Source organism: Lagopus leucura, unplaced genomic scaffold (assembly GCF_019238085.1).
Source record: "Lagopus leucura isolate 7727_CA_CO unplaced genomic scaffold, USGS_WTPT01 Super-Scaffold_100039, whole genome shotgun sequence".
In the NCBI taxonomy this organism is placed as follows: Eukaryota; Metazoa; Chordata; class Aves; order Galliformes; family Phasianidae; genus Lagopus; species Lagopus leucura.
The window spans coordinates 25539-45143 of record NW_024962288.1 but is presented as its reverse complement, the minus strand read 5'-3'; the positions used below and the strand labels follow the sequence as shown (position 1 = coordinate 45143).

Below are 19605 nucleotides of genomic sequence, written 5' to 3'. Positions count from 1 at the left end.
ATTCCTCATCTTAAGGGTTAAAATCAGTATCAGAGACACTAGTGAATGAATAGTGAAGACAAATGAACACAGGAATAAGCAGGGTTTATGCAAGTAACACTAAAAATAACAAAAAAATACTAAGGCAGGAAATTCCTGCCTTGTAGCTCTAAAAATTTGCTAAAAATTAAAAACTTTTCAGAGTTTTCTCAAACAGGAGACCTTTACATCACTGCTTTGCTCAAGTTCTGGACTACTTGATGGTCTCTGAGCTGAAAAACTTTTATATCGCTCTGTCTCATAAAAAATATCCCCTATATCTCTACCAGAGACAGAGCATGCAGAGAAATGGCATTTCATGATTATTCTCCATCTCTCTCCTGAATTACATTCTGCCTAAAACCAGTAAGAACTTCTTCATTGGGCATGAAATACTGGTATGCCCAACACTGAGCATCTCATGTAGGTCATCCTTCAGCGCTGACTGAAGAAAAATTTTGGGAGAGAAAATGCCACAGGATTTCATTGCATGTCAGAACTAAATGTTTGAAATTCATCTGGAATTGATAAATATCATCCCTTCCTTCTCCCTTGCTGCTACAAACAGAATAACCCCACCAAGAAGTACAAAGGATAAAGTGACAAAAGGACTGCATCATCAGGCAAAGAAAAAAGAAAATTCCCCAGCTTTCAGAAGGACGCTGTTAAGGCAATCATGCAGCATCGAACTTTTTCTTAGAGGTACTCCAAGGCAGATTATTCCTTTGGAGAGGCATGTCCAGAACCATGACACTACAAAGACTCATACTAAAATCGATGATGGAAAAGATGCTGGTTGTCTAAACTAAGGGAAATTCCCAGTGAATGGCATTGCACATTCTACCCAGAAGTTTCTAAAGGCAGCATCAGAACTGCCTCAGAAAGACAAGGAAGTTTGAGATCTAAGCACCATGTTTCCAAATCTTCCTGTAGATTACATATCTACCTGGTTTGGTCACCACTGGGAAAACCTTTATTATTTTTAAACTTTAAGCTGGCTTAAAAGTTTAGAAAATATATTTATATAATAATAAATGAAGATAGAATTAATTCTTTTAGCCAAATTACACTTATGCACATTAGAATGGACATATAAGAAATATCTAAATAAGAAGCTTTGCAAGGAAAAGATTGTGAGATTTTCCCTAGTGCCACAGCTGAAATCTGCCTGAAAAAGTCTTCCTATTTCACCCAAAAGTCTCAGTCTCAGACCAATTACACCAGCTTAGCTGAAACTTGCTTACACAGCAAACAAAAACCTACAAGCCTAGAAAACAGAAGCAGATTAAGACAGCACATGTTTCTCTTCCTCCTTTGGAACTGTCACTCAGACATCATCCATATTTAATACTTCTTCCAGAAAGCAAGTTCTATTCTTATGGCCAGAGGTTCATTGTAGATGACTCAGGTCATCAGTGCAATACTGGAAGAGGCACTGGAAGAAGAAGCTTGGTCTACACACAAGCAGCCATAAAGCAACACCACGCCTGAGCTTTTCTGCCCTCACAGCTACTGCTCTCAGAGTCCAAACAAAAGCAATATCTACATGGCACTGAGCCAGCCAGGGGTATACAGCACCAGCTCAGGTCTCCAGCAGAAAAGCTGGAAAGTACTGTTTCAAAGACCCTACGTATCCTCTCCACCACTTTGCTAATGTGTACTATATCTAGAGTATATGTGGAAAATAGTTTTTAATTCTCAGCAACTGGGAATATGACTCTAGTGATATCCATAAAATGCTAAATAATACATTCTTATGATAACGGCTATGACTCACATTTACAAGCCAATTTAAATGAGATGGCTGACATCATTTTTGTCCTCTATTCTGTTCCTTCCTCTCCTGAAGGTTACACCTGTCTCAGACAAAGTTGCACAGAACGTGCATCTGTTGCTAAAGCACTGTCTCCTACAACTCAGCACTCAAGCCTGCATTTACACATTGACCTGTAGATTATAAAAACTGGAGATGGAAATCTCAGACATTCATTCATACCTTTGGAATTCATGGAATAGGACATGGTGATAACTGTCACAGTGACTCCCATATAAACATGCCCACAAATGTAAGTCAAAGCCCTAAGCAGTGGAAGAGAATGGATGGTCTACCAGTTTGTTCTGCTCCAGTGTACTGTCCTGTAAAATAACGTGAAATAGGGATTCTAGGATAATGGTATATTGCTATCCTGGCATTTCCAATTGGTTGCAACGACCAGGAAATTCCAAAGTTATAAACCTAAAGCATCCACATTAATTTTGTGTTCTGCTGTGCCCCAGAGGCCCTTTGTTTATCCATCTCCTCAGGGCCATCATTTGTGTGCTCCAACAATAGTGATAAAGAGGTTGAAAATATGATGTTTTCACCTCTCCTTGGAAAGAGGCACCTCTATTCCTTCTCATAATCAAAAGTCTCAAAAACTCACTGATATATTATTCAAAAGGCTTGAAAGCATCTTGATACACAGAGATGCATAACATTTTTGGCATTGCGTTTCCCCTTTGGCATTGCGTTAGTTTGAAGCAGGGAGCAGCGGTCTCTGACTGAGTCAGAGCTGAACAGAGGTGAACAGAAGTCTTTGTTAAAATGAGGAGAATTAGGACAACACCCAACAAGAGCATTGACTGAAGATAAATTTTCAAAATCAACTAAAGGGAGGCAGCTGAAGCCTTGCAAGATCAGAACTGTGCAGAGACCCAAAATATACCCAAGTACAGCCTCCTGCATCCAAATCTGGGTTTGTGCAGTGAGTTTCAGGATTCAACAACTAAATAACTCAATTCTTATTTTAAAGCCTAAACCCTGAAGCTAAAAACTGCATGAGAAGAAGCTTCTTTTCTGTGGTATCTCCAAAGTTCCAGCCTCCCACCAAAATCAAGAAGAACAAGGAGGCCACACGAGTGAAGTGTTCTATATAGCAACAGTTATAACTCAACTTTTTCCAAATCTCCCCTCAGATTCAGCTTGGCCTCAGTTGTACTTTCCCGGAACAGGCTGCTCTTTCACAGTGAACATAAGGACAATAAGAGGAGTACATTCAAACCACTGACATTTTCACTTCACTTCTGTCTTTTACACCCTTTGTGCTCAATATAGGCTTGATTACAGAGCTCAGTCTTGCACCAACTGCTTAATAAAGTAGTTTTGCATAGCATTGAGATGAGCAGCTAACATACACACAAGCAGACCAGGCAAGCGTGAAACAACCAGATGTCTGAGTGTTTGCACTTGCACTTGTTGAGATTCTACAATAAGCACAACTGTTCAGACAACTGGCACTGAGTAATTCTAAGACATAAAAGTAGCTTCTTTATTTACATTCTTATTACTCAGTGAGAGCAATGGGAAGCTGCTGACGGGCGATTCCTGAAGAGCTGAGGCTTATGTTCAACAACTTTATGTTTGCACCAGAGGGCTGCAGCAGGAAAACTCTCCTAGCACAGTCTCTTGCATTTAGCACTAGTATTCCCAGAACTGGAAAATTACTGATGCACCCATCTATACACATTGATTTTTGGTCTTTGAACAGAGACTTTCAGTACTGCTTCTGTTTATACCTAATGGTCCCCCTGGAACCAAGCTAACACCACCAATTCATTGAGCATTAACTGCCAGAGACATGTCAGCTGGTTGCCAGAAAATAGAATTAAAGAATTAAAACTCTTGCTGCACTTTTTCCACGAAGGTCACATATAGGTTTCGTGATATCTATTGCTGTGTCTTCCTAATGGAGGTAATGAATGAAGACAGGACATTCAGCTGCTGGCTCTTAGTTACTTCCTCTACAACCTTTGGACCATACATTTTGTCTTTCTGTGCCTCAGTTTCTCCATCTGCTATATCCAAATTTTCTATTTTGAGGGAATACAGCTGAAAAAGAGTTGCATAAACACAGACTAGGATTTGTATTCTTAATGCACTTCAAAGCAAAATTTTCTTCTTTAATGCTGGAGAAAAAAACAGCCTGAAACTTTTCTTTCCACTGGGTTAAGCTGTTTTTTGATACCATGCTACCCCAGCAGCTCACCCAGAACCACATTAAAAGAGAACTTATGTCACGCAGCCTTGCCTCCAAACACACACCACCTGGACACAGCAACTGCTGCCTCTGCACTTTTAATTCTTGCTTGCTGATTGCAAATTTCAGTTCCTCTGGTTTTGTGCTGCAAAATTTTGATTCATACTTTACTTTCCAAATATTGTGGCTTTTCTTGTGCAACTGCTCAAGAAAGATACATTTACCTCTACTGTGCAGGAGGATCTCCTATGTTGTATGCATACGTATATGCTGCATACACAGTAAAATGGACAAAACCAATCAAAGGCTTGGCTGTTCTTTTTAGCTTTATTTTATGTCAAGATGCATATTAAGCTGTTTTTAAATAAAGAAGGAAATAGGTCAGGTTGAAGTTCCCAGATGTGCCTTGCTGTTGGTGATGTTTACATTCTGTACACCAAAGGCTGATACTGCAAGGTGCAAGCACCTGCTGGGACAGGCTGGGCTTCCTCAGCTCCTCCTGGCTTCAATATCCTGCAGGATGAAGCACGCAGAGACAGCTGAATCCTCAAAAGATGCTCTACTAGACATAATATAACACAATATTGTCCTAGACTGTTCTTTCTTTTTCCTTTTTCTCTGCTACTCAGTAACTAGAGAAAATTCCCATCCCACTTCAGTAAATCCATCTGCTGGGCAAAATTTCACTGGCTTGACCTGTTCACCAGGTTACAATTGAGATACAGAAGAGTATATCAAATATTTAAGGTGAGAGAGGCTTAATAGTCAAATAAGAGACAAAAACATGCATTTGTTCAGGGAATGTTTTGATGAGTAAATAAGAAAGTCTTGCCTTTTTTGACAACCATACAAAACACACAAACCCAACCAAGACCAGAAACTAAAGTAATAAGAAAAACTGTACACAATTTTTAATTTATAGTAATGGAAACTGCCCAAAGCAGATTTATTTATTGAAACTTCATGGTTGGCAAATACTGAAGGACTATGAAGTCATCTAATACGCCTGCACTGAACTGCTTGAATACTAGAAGTACTGCTGTCCTTTTTGACTTCTTCCATTCACTCAGAACCAATACTTGTTTCAGTTTTGTTCAAAAGGATTCACTACATATTAGTTGTATTGGTTCAGTTTTGTTTCTAAATGCTTTTCCTCCTGCTTCCTAATTCAGAAATGTACTTACTCTGGCAAATACTGCTTCTGAGTGCTGAACAGAGAAGGAGGAGTGCACAGAAGAGAAAAAAATATATAGTAAGTTTATCTGTCCTTGGGCAAAGGCTTTGCAATCCACTGCAAAACAAGGTAATAGTAAACCAAGAATCTGGGTGCAGTGTGAAGGCCAGAAGTCTGGATACAAAACACTAGAAATTCAGACACAGCAAAGATGGAAGTCTGGCTCAGTAAAAGTCCAGCAAACAAAAAAGTACCGCAACCCCAAATACTCCGGATTTTGTGTACCTTGCACCATTTAATGGTGCTTTTGTCTTGTCTGAGTAACATAACTGGCAAATCTCACCTTTCAACTATTTCTCTCAAAGAAATCACCTTTGGCTCAAACAGCTCCCAAATCATTATTTGCTCACCAGCAAGTTTTCAGAACATTTCCTCACACATGTGAACAGAACATTTATGACAATGCAAAGGAGACACCGATTTGCAGCAGGGATATTGGTGCACACAATGCTTCAAGAGATGACAAAGGAACAAAATCCTGGGAGCAAGTTTCTTCCCAATATTCATTACTTCTTTTCCTACTGAGGGGTGGTGCCTCTACGAGCTGGCTGCTTGTAGCTATCACGCTTCTACAGCTCTCTTCAGAAATCTTGCCCTGCTGTTCTTCCTTTTTTCTGTGTCTTGTCATCATTCTCCTCACAAACAACTGCTTCCTATCTGCACTGATTTCCGAGCACAGTGCCACCAGAGGACAGAGACAGGACAGAGACAGAACCACCAGCATCCAGATGGACAAGAGACAATAAAACTAATATGTAAATGTCCAGTGACTATCATTTGAAGCCTCTGATTTTCCACAATAAAACAGAAATGAGCAAGCAGCACTTCCTGTGAAGGACCAATGTGCTTTCAGTCTCAACTCACAACTGTCAGTAATGACGCTCAGAATTAGGTAATTGTTGTCTGGTTCCCCTTTGCACTGCCCTGAAGCAGCCCTCACCCATTCAGGCCACATTCCTTCTTTTCTCTCCTCCACAGATCAAAAAAACAAAAGACACCAGGCTATGACAGCAACAGTCAGTAGTGACAGAAACTAGCTAAGGAAAGCTGGCAGAAGGGATTTCCAACACCTCTGGCCTGGCAACTGGAACTTCCACGTAACAACAGAGCACTTGCCACAGGACCACTGTTCTACCCCAGTACCGTGCCACAGACTAGGGTGGGAGCTCAGGCTACATCTATCCTAAAGCTAACAGTGCTGGAATTCTGGCTGAGCCTCGGAATACTGTTAGAAGAATGTTAGAAACGCTCCTGGCACCCTGTGGGCCTGCCACTCATGCTCTCCCAAACAATTCCCAGGCTCAGCGCCAACACTGAGATGGGCAGGGACCGCTCTCAGTGGGCACTCTGAATGCAGCCATCCTGCTTCGAAAAGAGCAGAGCTCAGTCAGACAGGACCGTTCCAGACACACGCAGCTGGCCTCAGGGCTGCAGGATGAAGCCTGGCACTGCTTTGCTTACTACATCTGTAGCCAAAGTCTCCTGCTTAACAATGTGAGGCATTAACCACCGATCAGTTCTAACGAGATCAAGATAAAGTTATGCCTCGGTATCTTTCCCCACTGTGACCTACATATGAAATAGTCCACAGCCCACTGATATACATCCATGTCAGGCTTCTCCATTGTTCCCACAACAACCCGGATTCTGCCTAAGAATCAGGTTTCAGGGTCCAAAAGATTTCACCAGGTCAGAAGTTTTACAGCCTTCTGTTACTGCCCCTTCAAACAAAATGAAAGGGGCTTCCTTAGCCACCCAGAGATGAGGTTAACAGCAAATGGCTCCCTGCAAGGTGATGAATTCAAAGCAGTTGTCAGATTAGACAGAAAGTCCCTTGAGACCAGAGACTTTGCTGTGTAGCTGAAGTCCGCCCACCTATCTGAGATAAGAACTCACTAAAATGCAAATTCTTATCAGGCATCTGTCCCCAAAGCAAGGCCCTCGCCAGTTACACACCACGCTTTGAATATCAGGGAACTCTTCTCACTGTCGGTTTCCTCAGCCTCCAAAATAATCCCTGAATGAAACCTTTAATGATTTCTCTGTCTTGACACATATTTCCCTCATGAATCCTATGATGGGTTGTTCCAAGTTACTCACACCAGGATGACAGGCACAGGAGCAGAGAAAACTTCCAAGACAGAAGAAGTGTTATCACTTAAGTGATCTTCTGTAGATAAGCAAACATTTAAGGAGATGAGGATGATGTCATTACATTTTTTAAAAAATTACTTCTGAATTAAATCTAAGCCCACTTTATCAACTGCAGAAGTGGTTAACATCTGACAGCCATCCAGCAGTTCCGGTGTAAAATGGGTCTCACAAGTTCAAAGCTGCTTCTTAATAACTTGTTCGCACCACAAAGACACGCACCACTCCTTGGTGGCAATCTCAGCAGCCAGGGCAGCAGCTGTAAAGGGCTGCGCTGGCCTCTCTCTTCACAAGTGGCCCTCTCAGGGGAGGCGTGAGCAGTGTGACCTGCCAGCAATCGGTGTTTGCCCACACATCAGAAAGGACACATGCTTGGTATCACTGGCAGCAACATCACAACTAAATCAGCAACCTGATTTGGGCAAGTCCCAGCCCAATCACATCAAGTTTCACACGCAAAACAGACAGACAAGCACATCCCAATGTATACTCAAGGGAGCCCTGAAAAGGTTGGCTGTAACTCTTAAGCACTGGCAACTATATAACTAATGAATCTACTGGGAACATATAATCAATAACATGCCTATTAGATTGCTTGCTCTTTTTATAAAATTATTATTTTTAACTGAAAGTATTAGTGAGCCAACTGAATGATAGCTAGCATATCTGAATGTTTTTAATGACTAAAAGACAGAGCTAATTTAAAAAAAAAAAAAAAGCAGCTTTGCTTTACAGAAGCTGAACTGTTTGGAAATCTACAAATTAACCTGCTGACACAAGAACTGACCACAAGCAAAACCAGAAGTAGAAAGTGAAAGTTGGAATGAAGTATTCACAAAACTTACTCAAATGAATCACGAGATGTCAGCTGGGTTGCAGCCAGATGTTGTTTGTATGGCCAATATTCTTTTATGAAATAGTGATTGCAATGGCAATAACAATACATGAACGTAAAATTTCTTTGAACTCAGATCTGCTGTCCCATTATCCAAGTAACCCCCTGGTCTTTAAATAATCAGGGCATAAAAATCTATCACCCTCTCTGCAATGCAGCAACATATGACATTAACGTGCCTATGATGCCAGAACCATCAGGAGTGGCACTGCTATCCAGTTTGTGGCACATCGCCACAGGTTGCCAGGAACGGCCAATATCTGCCTTTCTGCCACTAGGTTTGTGGGGTCCTATCAGAGCTCTCATTCAGTTTTGGGCAATTACTATCTTGTGGCTTGACATATGGCTATCAGCTGTGTAAGCAATCAGTTATTCTTCTAAGGAGGAGGGCTCATTAGGAAGAGGGAAGGAACTGTTTTCTCCCCACAGAACCGTTTTTCCCTTACTCTAGCCTTGAGATACACAGTTCAAAGGGAGCTGAGGCCTCTTCAGATGAATGGCTTCAATAGAATGGCAAAGAAGGGAGCCAGGCATTTTAGTTCAGATATCCACCCTGAGGGTCTGTGCCAGCACAGGTTTACCAGAGATCTGAATGTCCACTGCGGCTTGACTCAACTGTCTGTGCAGAATCAGGCTTGGCTGGCTAAACAATCAAGCAATAGTCTTTATCTGCAGCAACATTTAAGCCCAAGATCTTCCTCAGGTCTTACACAGACTCTGGGTGCAATCCCCATTCCAAACCTCAGTCAGATTAGCACGAAAGTAAAAGGTGGCATTCAGATTCTGTATGAGATAGCTCTGCATGAATCGCATTATACCACAGTGAAAACTGTAGCTGATTAAGAAGTAACATTGTTGCACATTTCAAGTTTTGTTTTGTTTTTTGTTTTGTTCTGCCTTTAGCTGTTAAAGGCTGAGAATGCTGCAGTCGTTCCCACTGTGAAATGGGAACTTCCAAATAGATGAGATAATGGTGTTTCTATTCCTTTGAAAAAGTAGGACCAGTTGCTTCAACACAAGTTGAAAACACAATTTAAAGTATTGAGACAGAAATGAAAAGGGAAGGACGGGGAAGGAGGGAATGAATCAAAGTCACCCCAGAGGAAGAAATAGCAGCCATCCTGTGCCACAAGTACAACCCCCACTGCTTATGTCCTCAATTCAAACAGCCTTCATGCACTCTGAAACAGTACCACTTTACTGATTGCATTAATCAAGAAATCATCTGTCAATTCAGGGCATTTAACGAAATACTGCTCTGTAAATTTGAATTAAGAATCCCATCCCAATACCAAGGGGATAGGAATAAACAAGAGCATTTACTGTGAATGAACTATGTGTTCTTTCACCAGGTCATCTAAAGCACAAAACAAAAGGATCTGGCTGAAAGACTCCTCCAAAGGGATCTTGCCGTGGTGTCACAAAACAAGGAGGGACAGTCAATGAGAACAGTTTCAAAGATTCTATGCACAGGACAGATTTCTGTAAGCATGACAATTGCTACTTGCATATGAAAAATCTTCACAAAGTAGAGAAGTTCACAAGATTTCTTTCCATTTCCTAATTTCAAGAGCTTCAAGCAAGAAGATTAAGTGTAAGAGATTTGAAAGCCTTTGCCACTGGAGAGGCTTCATCCAACAAGGTCCAAGAGGTCAAATTACGTTTCTAGAAGGCTTTGTCACTAAATCCTGTCTTAATGCAAATAATAATATAATAAGAATAATGGTAGTCTTTGCAGGTAATGATGGATCTGCTTTGCAGATGTGGGTCAGCAGTACTCTCTCTGTCAGCCACCAGTGTAGACTGCCACTGCACAGGGATTTCAAGCATCACCTAAATCAAAACATACACAGCAATTTAAGTCTCAAAATCCACTAGAGCACTGCAAGACCTTTACCAACAAAACTCTCATTTCAGGTTGAGAATCCAATTTGAGGTGGAAAGAAAAAAAAAAAAAAGAAAGAGAAAGAAAACAGAGAAGGGAGAAAAGTGATTTTGCATCTGGAAACAAGGAAATGCTCATATACTCCTTTATATTTTCTTGCAAATGCCTAAAAGAAACAATAGGCAGGCAACAGAAACAAGTAATTTTTTGACAGCTTCATCTTTCATGGACTCATCTGGATGCCTGCAGGCAGACAGAGCACTCAGGAGCTGCTCTTTTTTCAAGCCTCAGATGCTTTTCCAGAGTAGGAAGCCTCTGGGAAGGCCAGGATCTGAGCAGAGGGAAGCTGGCTTCAGGACATCACTCTTCCCCCTAAGGAAGGTTCAGTGTTGCCTTTCCAAAACACATCCCTGAAGTCTAAATATCAAGCTGTTCCCATATACCCTCTCTGCAGACACCTGGCTGCTGTCACTGGTATGATCAAGGTGTTGTTCTCAGATACAAGTACAAATTGAGGCAAACCTTTCTTAATGCTTCTTGCTATAATAATACTACTGTAGAAAATACAGGAACTCAGCACAGCTAGAGACTTGTGTCTTGTGCCTGTGTTTTGAGAACTAGAGTTTGAGAAATAAATAGATAGATTAGCAAAGAATCCAAACAGAATAGAAAGTATCTGAGGTAAATTTAAATAGTTTGTGGGAAAAGAATTTAAAAGTCTGACAGTTAAATCTAGACTGAAACAAATGTGATAAAAGCCATGAAATACTTGAGAGATTAATAAAAAGAGAAAGAGACTGCCTCTGTGCTCACTGAAAAAACCCCCACAAAGATGAGATATTACAGTAGGCATTAGGAAAATGTTTCTAACAGTAAGGATACCTAAGAATCGGGATAAACCATCCCCCATGCTTAGGGATGAATGAGCGGCATTAATGGGTATCTGTCTGCCTCCTGCTAAAATCAGCCAAAACCTCTGAAAGTCGGCCATGTGTTCAGCTACATGTAGACCAATTTACTCAAATTCTTTTGGCTGTCTGTGATTCTTGATTTACTTTTTGATCCATGTGCTCTTTTCTACTGAAGCCCAGCATCTCTGTCCTTCCCATACACTTATTCAGCTCCCAGACTGCTTTTACAAGCGAGTTCTGAAAGCACAGGGCAGCCACTCTCTCCCTTCCCCCAGAGATCACGGCACATGTTCAGACAACAACTGGCACCCCAATGTGAGAGGGAGGGACAAATGGCAGAAAGGCTGATTGATGGCATCTCTGCAGTTGAGAGGAAAGAAAGACGTAGTCAGGTCAAACACTGCATTCTGAAGGATGTAACAAGACCAGAGTAGAGAGATAAAGGATAACAAGGGTCAGATGAACACCAAGCCCCAGTGAGGAAACAAAGAGAAAGGTTCAGTTCTCACCTGCGTGCCAGCAAAGTGGTGGAACTACACAGGGGATTTATAGGTGTTTTCTCATTGTCGATATTCGACGAAAGTGTGAAAATAACATCTTTCATATACACAAATCTGCTGCACACCTAACACCTTTGGTTTGTAAAGCTTCAGTGAAAAAGGCTGGGGAAGGGAAAGAGCTTCTCATTTGCTGGCATTTCAGAAAAGTAAAAGCTATAAAGATCCCTATCTCCAATATATGTAGAAATAGGAATACTAATGGCACGAAAGATGACTGCCATAGGATGTAAGGGAAAATTGCAAAATGCACAGGAAAAAAAAATCTCTTCATTAGAGCAAAGGAAAAGGTGCAGTGCTTATATGCAGTTATATACTCCTTCCCTCCACAATAAAACTCTTAATTTAGAGCAGAATATTATGAGCAACATCCTCTGCTACAAAAAAAACCTGATACCACCACTCATATCTCTGAAGCTTCACCAGCTGAGACTTTCTTCTCTCTGAGCCTAAGATGAATAAATATTTTCAGAGCTTTCTTTGCTTTGTTTCGTTTTTCTGCTTTTCACTTCTATTTCACTTTCTATAGACTGTTTTCTTCACGTTCTCTTTGTACCCAGAGCAAAAGAACTTTTTCATCTGCTCACATTTCAGCCTTTAGTAGCTGATTTTGCATAACACAACCTGAAAAATAAAACTTCTACTAAAAGTTACCAGCCCAATTTGAGTCATAACGTGAATACCTAATAACTAATGCACATCTATGGTTTGCTGTTGTTCTTCACACTCTACAACCACAAGGGATACAAACTTGCACTTTAAAATTAAAGCTGTCATCTTCCTCAATTTGCAAGAGTCAGGAACTGGGCCTTAAAGAAAAACATCTCCTGTTGTGAAGACCTAACAGCAGAAAATCTCGATCATAGGCAACCATAACAGTTGGCCATAGGTGAGCATATCTGAGTAATTAAAACAACCAAACAGCAAAGTTCATTAAGATCTCTTTCAAACAACTCCTTCTCCCCAGCTGCTCTTTTCGCTGTCTCATAGCAGAGGAACAACATCACCCAATCACACCGTTCACCTCCTAGAACAAGAGCATATCTGTGTCTCTTGAGGGTAAAACATGCAGAGAGCAGGGGCAGAACAGGAAGCCACACCTCACAGATGAGACGAATGGTCTTTGCTGCTCCGAGCATCAGCAGCCTAATCTCGGATGCAAACAAGATTGTGAAATATGAAGAGAAAAAAAAAAAGTGATGCTTATCATATTTCAAGATGGGTGGAGTGCAAAATCCAGAGATAGTAGATCAATTACAACTACAGAGCAAGCAAAAAAAGGGAGCATAACAAATATTTTGAGTCTGTAGGATGTGGGTTAATTTATCTGATGGCACGTGTCCTAACAAAACATTTACACAATAGATAAGATGGAAGAAGACTTCCAATCTTCATATAAAAATAAATGGCAGAAATATTCAAAACTAAAAATAATCCTGGTACAATTAGTTATCCAGCTTCATCTCCGATAAGGACAGCTCAACTTTCAGGCTGTTTTCATGCCTCCATCAAACACAGCGATTGCTCAATCACAAAGTACACTCAGTCGTTCAGATATTAGAATTTAGGAGTTGGTGGTTTGTCTTCAGAGATGAAAGAGCCATATTTGTATACGAGGCAGAGCATATTTTGGTTTCATATACTTGCAGTTACCTGATGAAGCAGTGGGAGCTGCATGTGCAGGTTAGAACCAAGAATACAATGAAATTAAAGGACTGCAGAAAGAAAAGACAAAGTGTATGCAACAAAATACACTGCAAGCTAGTGTGTTAGATCATTACAGTTAATATGCTTTCACATGCAATTAATATGATGACACCAACAAACTGCTATGCCAAACCTTTAAATACTGACATGTAACTGCTGTGCACCCACTAGCCAATCTGTCTTTAAACAATGGACAACAAGCGTGTGAAGCACCTCCCCACTGGAAAAACAGTCTCTAATCATTGCAATGTCAGTATCAGAGATTTGACCACAGTTCTGTGGAATGGCTGTACAACATTGCAAACCAACCAAAACCTTTTTTTTTTTTTTTCCTCAAGGAATTTTGCAGCACCTTTCTCTGTACAACAAGGGGAAGAACAGATTCCCAGACAACAGGTAAGCTTAAGTCCGCAGTGTGCCAACATTACACCTCAGCATGCCAGCAAAATGATGTCACCAACCAACACTTTAACATCTCTCAGACTGGTCACTCAAACAAAATCATCACCTGTTTTAGTTTTGCCACAGAAAAAAAGAAATGTTTACAAGATGATATACAGGATGTAAACATATCTGCATGAATTGCAGTGAGTTCAAAGAGGCTGCAAGGAGGCAAAGGATTAATTGAATCTTGAAGTCTGGAGATCTGAAATCCTTATGGTTTATGATCTCAGAGACTTACAACAGAACTATTTGCCTTTATCTCTTTGAAGTTTATCTTACTCCATCAGGAACTTTTAGTCAAGTTCCTTTAGCTTCAGACAATTTTCTACTTTGTTTCTCATTTGATCAGCAGTCCTCTAATGACGTTGGCAGCAGGATGTTTTCATCCATTCCCTGTAGTTCTTCTTGCTGCTTTAAAAAACCTCTCTGTGTGATGGGCCTTTATAAGGATGTTTTAAATTAAGTTAGCAACATACCAGCATATCTACAGTATTATCTATTAATTCCATGACTTGCACAGCATTTCTTCTGCAGCATACCTGCCTAACAAAATGGCAGATAAGACAGGACATGAAGCACGTGCATATTTATAACAACTTCAGATCACAAGCTGTGGGCTGGTAGAAAACAGTTTGTCCTTTCTCAGTATGACAGTGCTTCACCTTGAGGCTTAAGACTACAAAAAAATGCAACTATGAAGATCACATGATGCACATGGGTACCATACCTGTACCATACTACCTTCTAATACAAAGCCAAGATTCTGTTTAAAAATAGCTATATCCCTTGGAACTGATCACCTCAACTTGCAACATCTGGAACAAAACACAGCAAAGATCTACTGCATTTCATTTTCTCCACAGTTCCGAAACATGATATTGTAAAATGACTTCTCATAGGAGTAACAGAAACTGAACAGGAACAAAACCGACCAGGACTGCCTTCTTGTGTCCACAAGTCAGTGAAAAAATTTCACAAGCAATGTGCAGATTGAAAAGGAGCGGGGTACATTAAACCTAATGCATTGAATAACCTCATTTAGCTGTAGCTATGAGAGACATGTAAGCTAATGTTCCAGATACAATTCCTCTTGTGATAATTACCAGAAGTATGGGGTAGTAGATTCTAGAAATTATTATTTTTATTTAAATAGGTAAACATCTGGCCTAATTTTACTAATCTTTTTACTTCTAAGTACAAAAACCAACAGCAAAATGTTTTTCATGGTGTCTAACACTGTTTTTATGGCGAGAAAAGGGCACCTCATGTTCTGTAACTTTCACAATATCCACATGATAAATCCATGGAAGCAAAAATAAAGACCACAATCTTTTATGAAAAGCAAATAAAAGTCTAAGTCCCTGTGTTCCCAGGGAACCTCCCTCCTTTGTAGCATAGGGAAGAAAGACTTGTAAGCATGCAGAAAGAAAAAGGAAACCTTTCTTTTAACATGGTCTTGTAAAAAGGACAAAAATACTCTTAGTTGTTTTGATTTATTTGCAAATGCATAGCATCAGATACTTAGGAGATTCTTTTGCATTACTAGGGAACACATGGAAGCTTCTGTTAGCTAGCAAGCTCAGCACTGTGAATAAACCCATAGAATGTAGTTGTTTGCTTTTTAAAACATTGTTTATTGAGAATACTTAATGAGAATTGAAGCTTCAATAGCAAATATTTAACAAGGAGCACAAACTCCCTCACCTAACCATTTTCTAAAGCACAACTGTCCCATCCTACTTAAAGAAAACACATTCTTGGCGATTGAAAGATGTGAGATTCAGCCTTCTGCTATTTATCAAAGTGATCAAGTCTTCTCAAGCAGAGGAACCTGTACTCCTCAAGTTTTATCTCGTGTTCAACAGGAACTGCTTTCCATAAGATTCGGAACTGCAGCTGTCCACACGGAGGAACTGCAGTCTTTTCTCCACTGCTGCCAAAAAATTGCTCCCACAACATTTGGAAAAATAATCAATTTCAATTCAATTCATACTATTAAAAAGAAAAAAAAAAGAAAAAAAAAAAAAAAAAGACTAATGTCACATAACCATATTGAAGCATTAACTAGATATCATAGCCCAGAAAGTGAAATAGTTTACATTTGTTTTGCACTGGATAAGTGCTACTCACACTGAATGTGAAATGGTAAGAAATGGATCCATGGGGCAGGAGCTGCAGTTCCTCAGGCAAAAAGAAACAAAACAACTAATGGGAGTAAAGTGAATTTAATTTGTGAGGCACAAGTAGATTTGAGAATTCAGAATCCCAGAGCTACAGTATTTCTTTTGCTAGCGTCATATGGCAAAACTTTAGCCCTATAACTGCCCCTAACTTCGGTGACCATATAGATGACACCATGCATCACATGTCATGTCCTCTGTCTGCTGTGGGAGGCAGGGCAAAGCACTTGGTGGTACCCTGTAGAAAGTGCTAAGTTAAGGCCTTTCACCACATCTATGCATGAATTATTTCTCACTCCAAATTTTATCTTTGAAAATTTCTTCCCACTACTGCTCCTTTTATCTCTACAAATTGCAGCGGGTTTTCATTCTCTTTTCCATGGTGTCGATACCTTTCAGTTGTCTGAATGCAGCTGTATAGAGTTTCAGCCTACAAGAACTAGGTCAATGATTTAAGAAACTTCTTGTTATTTAGGAGAGCACAGGAACTTTCAACACACACTTAAAGTTAACCCTGTCTATGAATCCTCCTCTAAACCAAGGCCTAGAGATAGGAAAGAACCAATCCCTCAGTGCTTTATTCAAACATAAATAGTGAAACAGAAACTCCATGGGGGAGTAAAGCGACGCTATCAGAATCAACCCCTGGTGATAATACTGCAGCCAACCCATGGGGTGGGAAGGGCTTCTGCTGCATGCACACCATCCTGAGAATGCAGATCTCCTGCCACCACTTAAGGTGTATTACCCACTATTGCTCTCATGAAAACTGCCACATTGATAAATACCAATACATACTTTTTTATTTAGGGATTTGTTTCCTTTCAATTTTTTTTTCCCTAATCAATGTAAATCCCATTTATGAATACTGTGACTGCTTATAGCTGCTGGAAGTGAAGCTAAAAACACATGTGGCTCGTGTCTGCATTCCAGCCTGTAGTTGACAAAATCTCAAATTCAGTACTTAGGACAGAGGAGTTTTCTGAGTTTTTGTTATTATTATTATTATTTTATTTTGTCTATAGCAAGGGGCATTTTGCAACTCACAGCTTTTTTTAGTCTCCTTACAGCGAGACACAATCCTCATTTTACATGAAGCCAACTGACACTTTAATTGGAAGCTTTCTGAAATTACAGACTTTGTGTTCAACTACTTGAGAGAAAAGGAGGATTTAAGTAGAGACTGTTCTTAAAGCAACCACTTCCTTTCCATTTGTCTTTTATGCTAGACAGTTTGCCACTTGGGTGATTCTGAAGAACATTGAAGACAAATAGGGTTTAAATAGCAAACAAACACAAACATGGCCAGAAAGACGACTCAGAAAGAGCCCGGGGTTGAAGCCCGTTAGATGGAATCAGGTTTTAGCACTTATCTAGCAAAACACCACAATGAATTTCTGCCCTGACCAATCTTTTGGAAATCTCTGCACAGACCTCCCTCGCTTTCATTAGCGATCTCTGTGCAATCAAATCTTTTTTAAGGCATATCTCTTATCTGGCAACTTTTACTTCAGGCTCTCAGGGTTTATCTGCAGGACTGCGATGGTGATGAATTTCACATCTCTATAGGAAAAAGAAAACATCCAGATGGAGCTTTACTTCTGAACCAGCCCTTTCGGAGGGTGGTGTAATTGCCTCCACATGCACAGACACACCCTGCCCGATCCCGTGTTTACGTTTACCATTAAAGCGACACATATCTAACATTTATTTACAAATAACAAGCTACGAAGGCAGAGCTTTTAACAAAGAGTAGAACAACTTCGCAACAACAACAAAAGGGACGCGGCGCTCCGCGAAGAAGACGCATCCCCGGATCGCTCCCCGTCACGGCGCGGGCATCCCCCGCCCTCCGCCTCTCAGCACAAGAGATTCCCCCCGCGCGGATCGGCCCGGCCGCGGGCACTTCCACAAGTTGCTCTCCGGAGCCGCCCGCGGAGAGGCCGCCCCCCCCGAGGGGCTCCCCCCGCCCGCACCGCCGCTCACCGACTGCAGGAAGTGGAGGGTCCCCACGTAGTCCCGCTCGGTGCTGAGGATCTCGTTGAGGACGCAGAGGCGGAGGCGCAGCTGGCGGTCCGCGTCCTTGGGGCAGCCCGCGGGCTCCGAGGCGCTGGGGGCGCCCGGCGGCGGTGGAGGCGGCGGAGCCTCCATGCTGGCGTTCCGTTTTCCCGCTGCTCTCCTCGGCCGCCTCAGGAGCCCCCCATGACCGCTCCGTGCCCGAGTAACGGCGCCCCCCGCCGGCCCCTCGGCCCTGCACCGCCCGCGGCCGGAGGCGCTACTGGGGCCACTCGCCGAAGGGAGCCCGGCTGCGGGACATGCCGAGGTAGCGGCACGGCGCTGAATGAGGAGAGGAAGGGAAGTCCCGGCGGAGGGGGGAGTGAGGGGGAGCGAGAGGCGGGCGAGGAGGGCGGGACGGGGCGGGCGAAGGCAGCGGAGCCCTCCCCTCTGGAGGCCCGGCCGGGCCGGCGGCGGGGGGCGGCTGAGGGGAAAGCGCGAGTGGGGGTCGGTCGGCGGGCGGGATGGATCCGCGGGCACCGCGCGGCGGGAACGCGACCTCACAGCCGTCCTGCGCTGCACCGCCCCTCAGCCCACGCACCGCTCGCACACAGCCCACTCACGCACAAACCTTTCACACACAGCCCTCGCACCACACACCGCTATTCTTCTACACTTAGGATCACAGAATCATGAAGGGTGGCCACTAACATCTACTAACAACTAACCACTAACATCACCGAGTCCAAGCCAACACACCCCACCATGCTCACTAACAACGTTCCCCAGTGCCACATCTCTGTGGTCCTTGAACACCTCTAGGGACAGTGACTCCATCACTTCTGCAGAGTCTGTGCCACTGTATCACTACTCCTTCTGTGAAGAAATTTTTCCTAATTTGAACCTAAACCTTCCCTGGTGCAACTTGAGGCTGCCACCTCTCTTCCTATCACTTACCTGAGAGCAGAGATCGACCCCCACCCCACTCCAATCTCCTTTCCAGACACTGAGACAGTGATGAGGTCTCCCCTGAACCTCCTCTTCTCCATACTGAACCATCCCGGCTCCCTCAGCCACTCCTCATAATCACTTGTGTTTCAGACCCTTCTCATCTCAAACAACAGCTACATCACACATTTACGTCAACCCCCACGCTATTCACACACAGACCCTGAGCACAGGCATACCACACCACGGTAACAGCACACCCAGAGCACACACCACTCTTGCCCACACCACACACACAGTGCACTCCCACGCCAAATACACGCAGACTCCTCATGGGACGTGACCTGATGTGAGCAGGCACACCAGAACAGGTACACTCACACACAAACTCAGGTGGTGCACACAGAAATGTTCACAAATGCACAGAGACATACACGCAGATTCATCTGAAGCTGTAAAATCACAGAATTCACGCCACAAACACTTGCACATACAGAGAAATGCACTCAAATCCATATATTTCCCTCCCCTCTGGTGGACTGAGGGGCTGATACACAAACTCACCACTCCAGAACAGATGCATACAGGAATATGAAAACCTAAATGTACACAGACATGCAGAAATAAGAAATTCCATGCCAATGCAGAATACATATGGGAAATG

The 19605-nt window shown here is 42.2% G+C and overlaps 1 protein-coding gene across 1 annotated transcript in view; it reads right to left on the bottom strand.

Moving 5' to 3' along the window:
- Nucleotides 1–18149, bottom strand: part of PREX1 (phosphatidylinositol-3,4,5-trisphosphate dependent Rac exchange factor 1) — a 146518-nt gene extending 128369 nt beyond the window's left edge. Inside the window, exon 1 of the mRNA XM_042883619.1 lies at nt 17985–18149. Within this exon, the coding sequence (XP_042739553.1) occupies nt 17985–18149 (165 nt within the window). The remainder of the gene's footprint in view (nt 1–17984) is intronic.
- Between the last annotated feature and the right edge of the window lie 1456 nt (nt 18150–19605).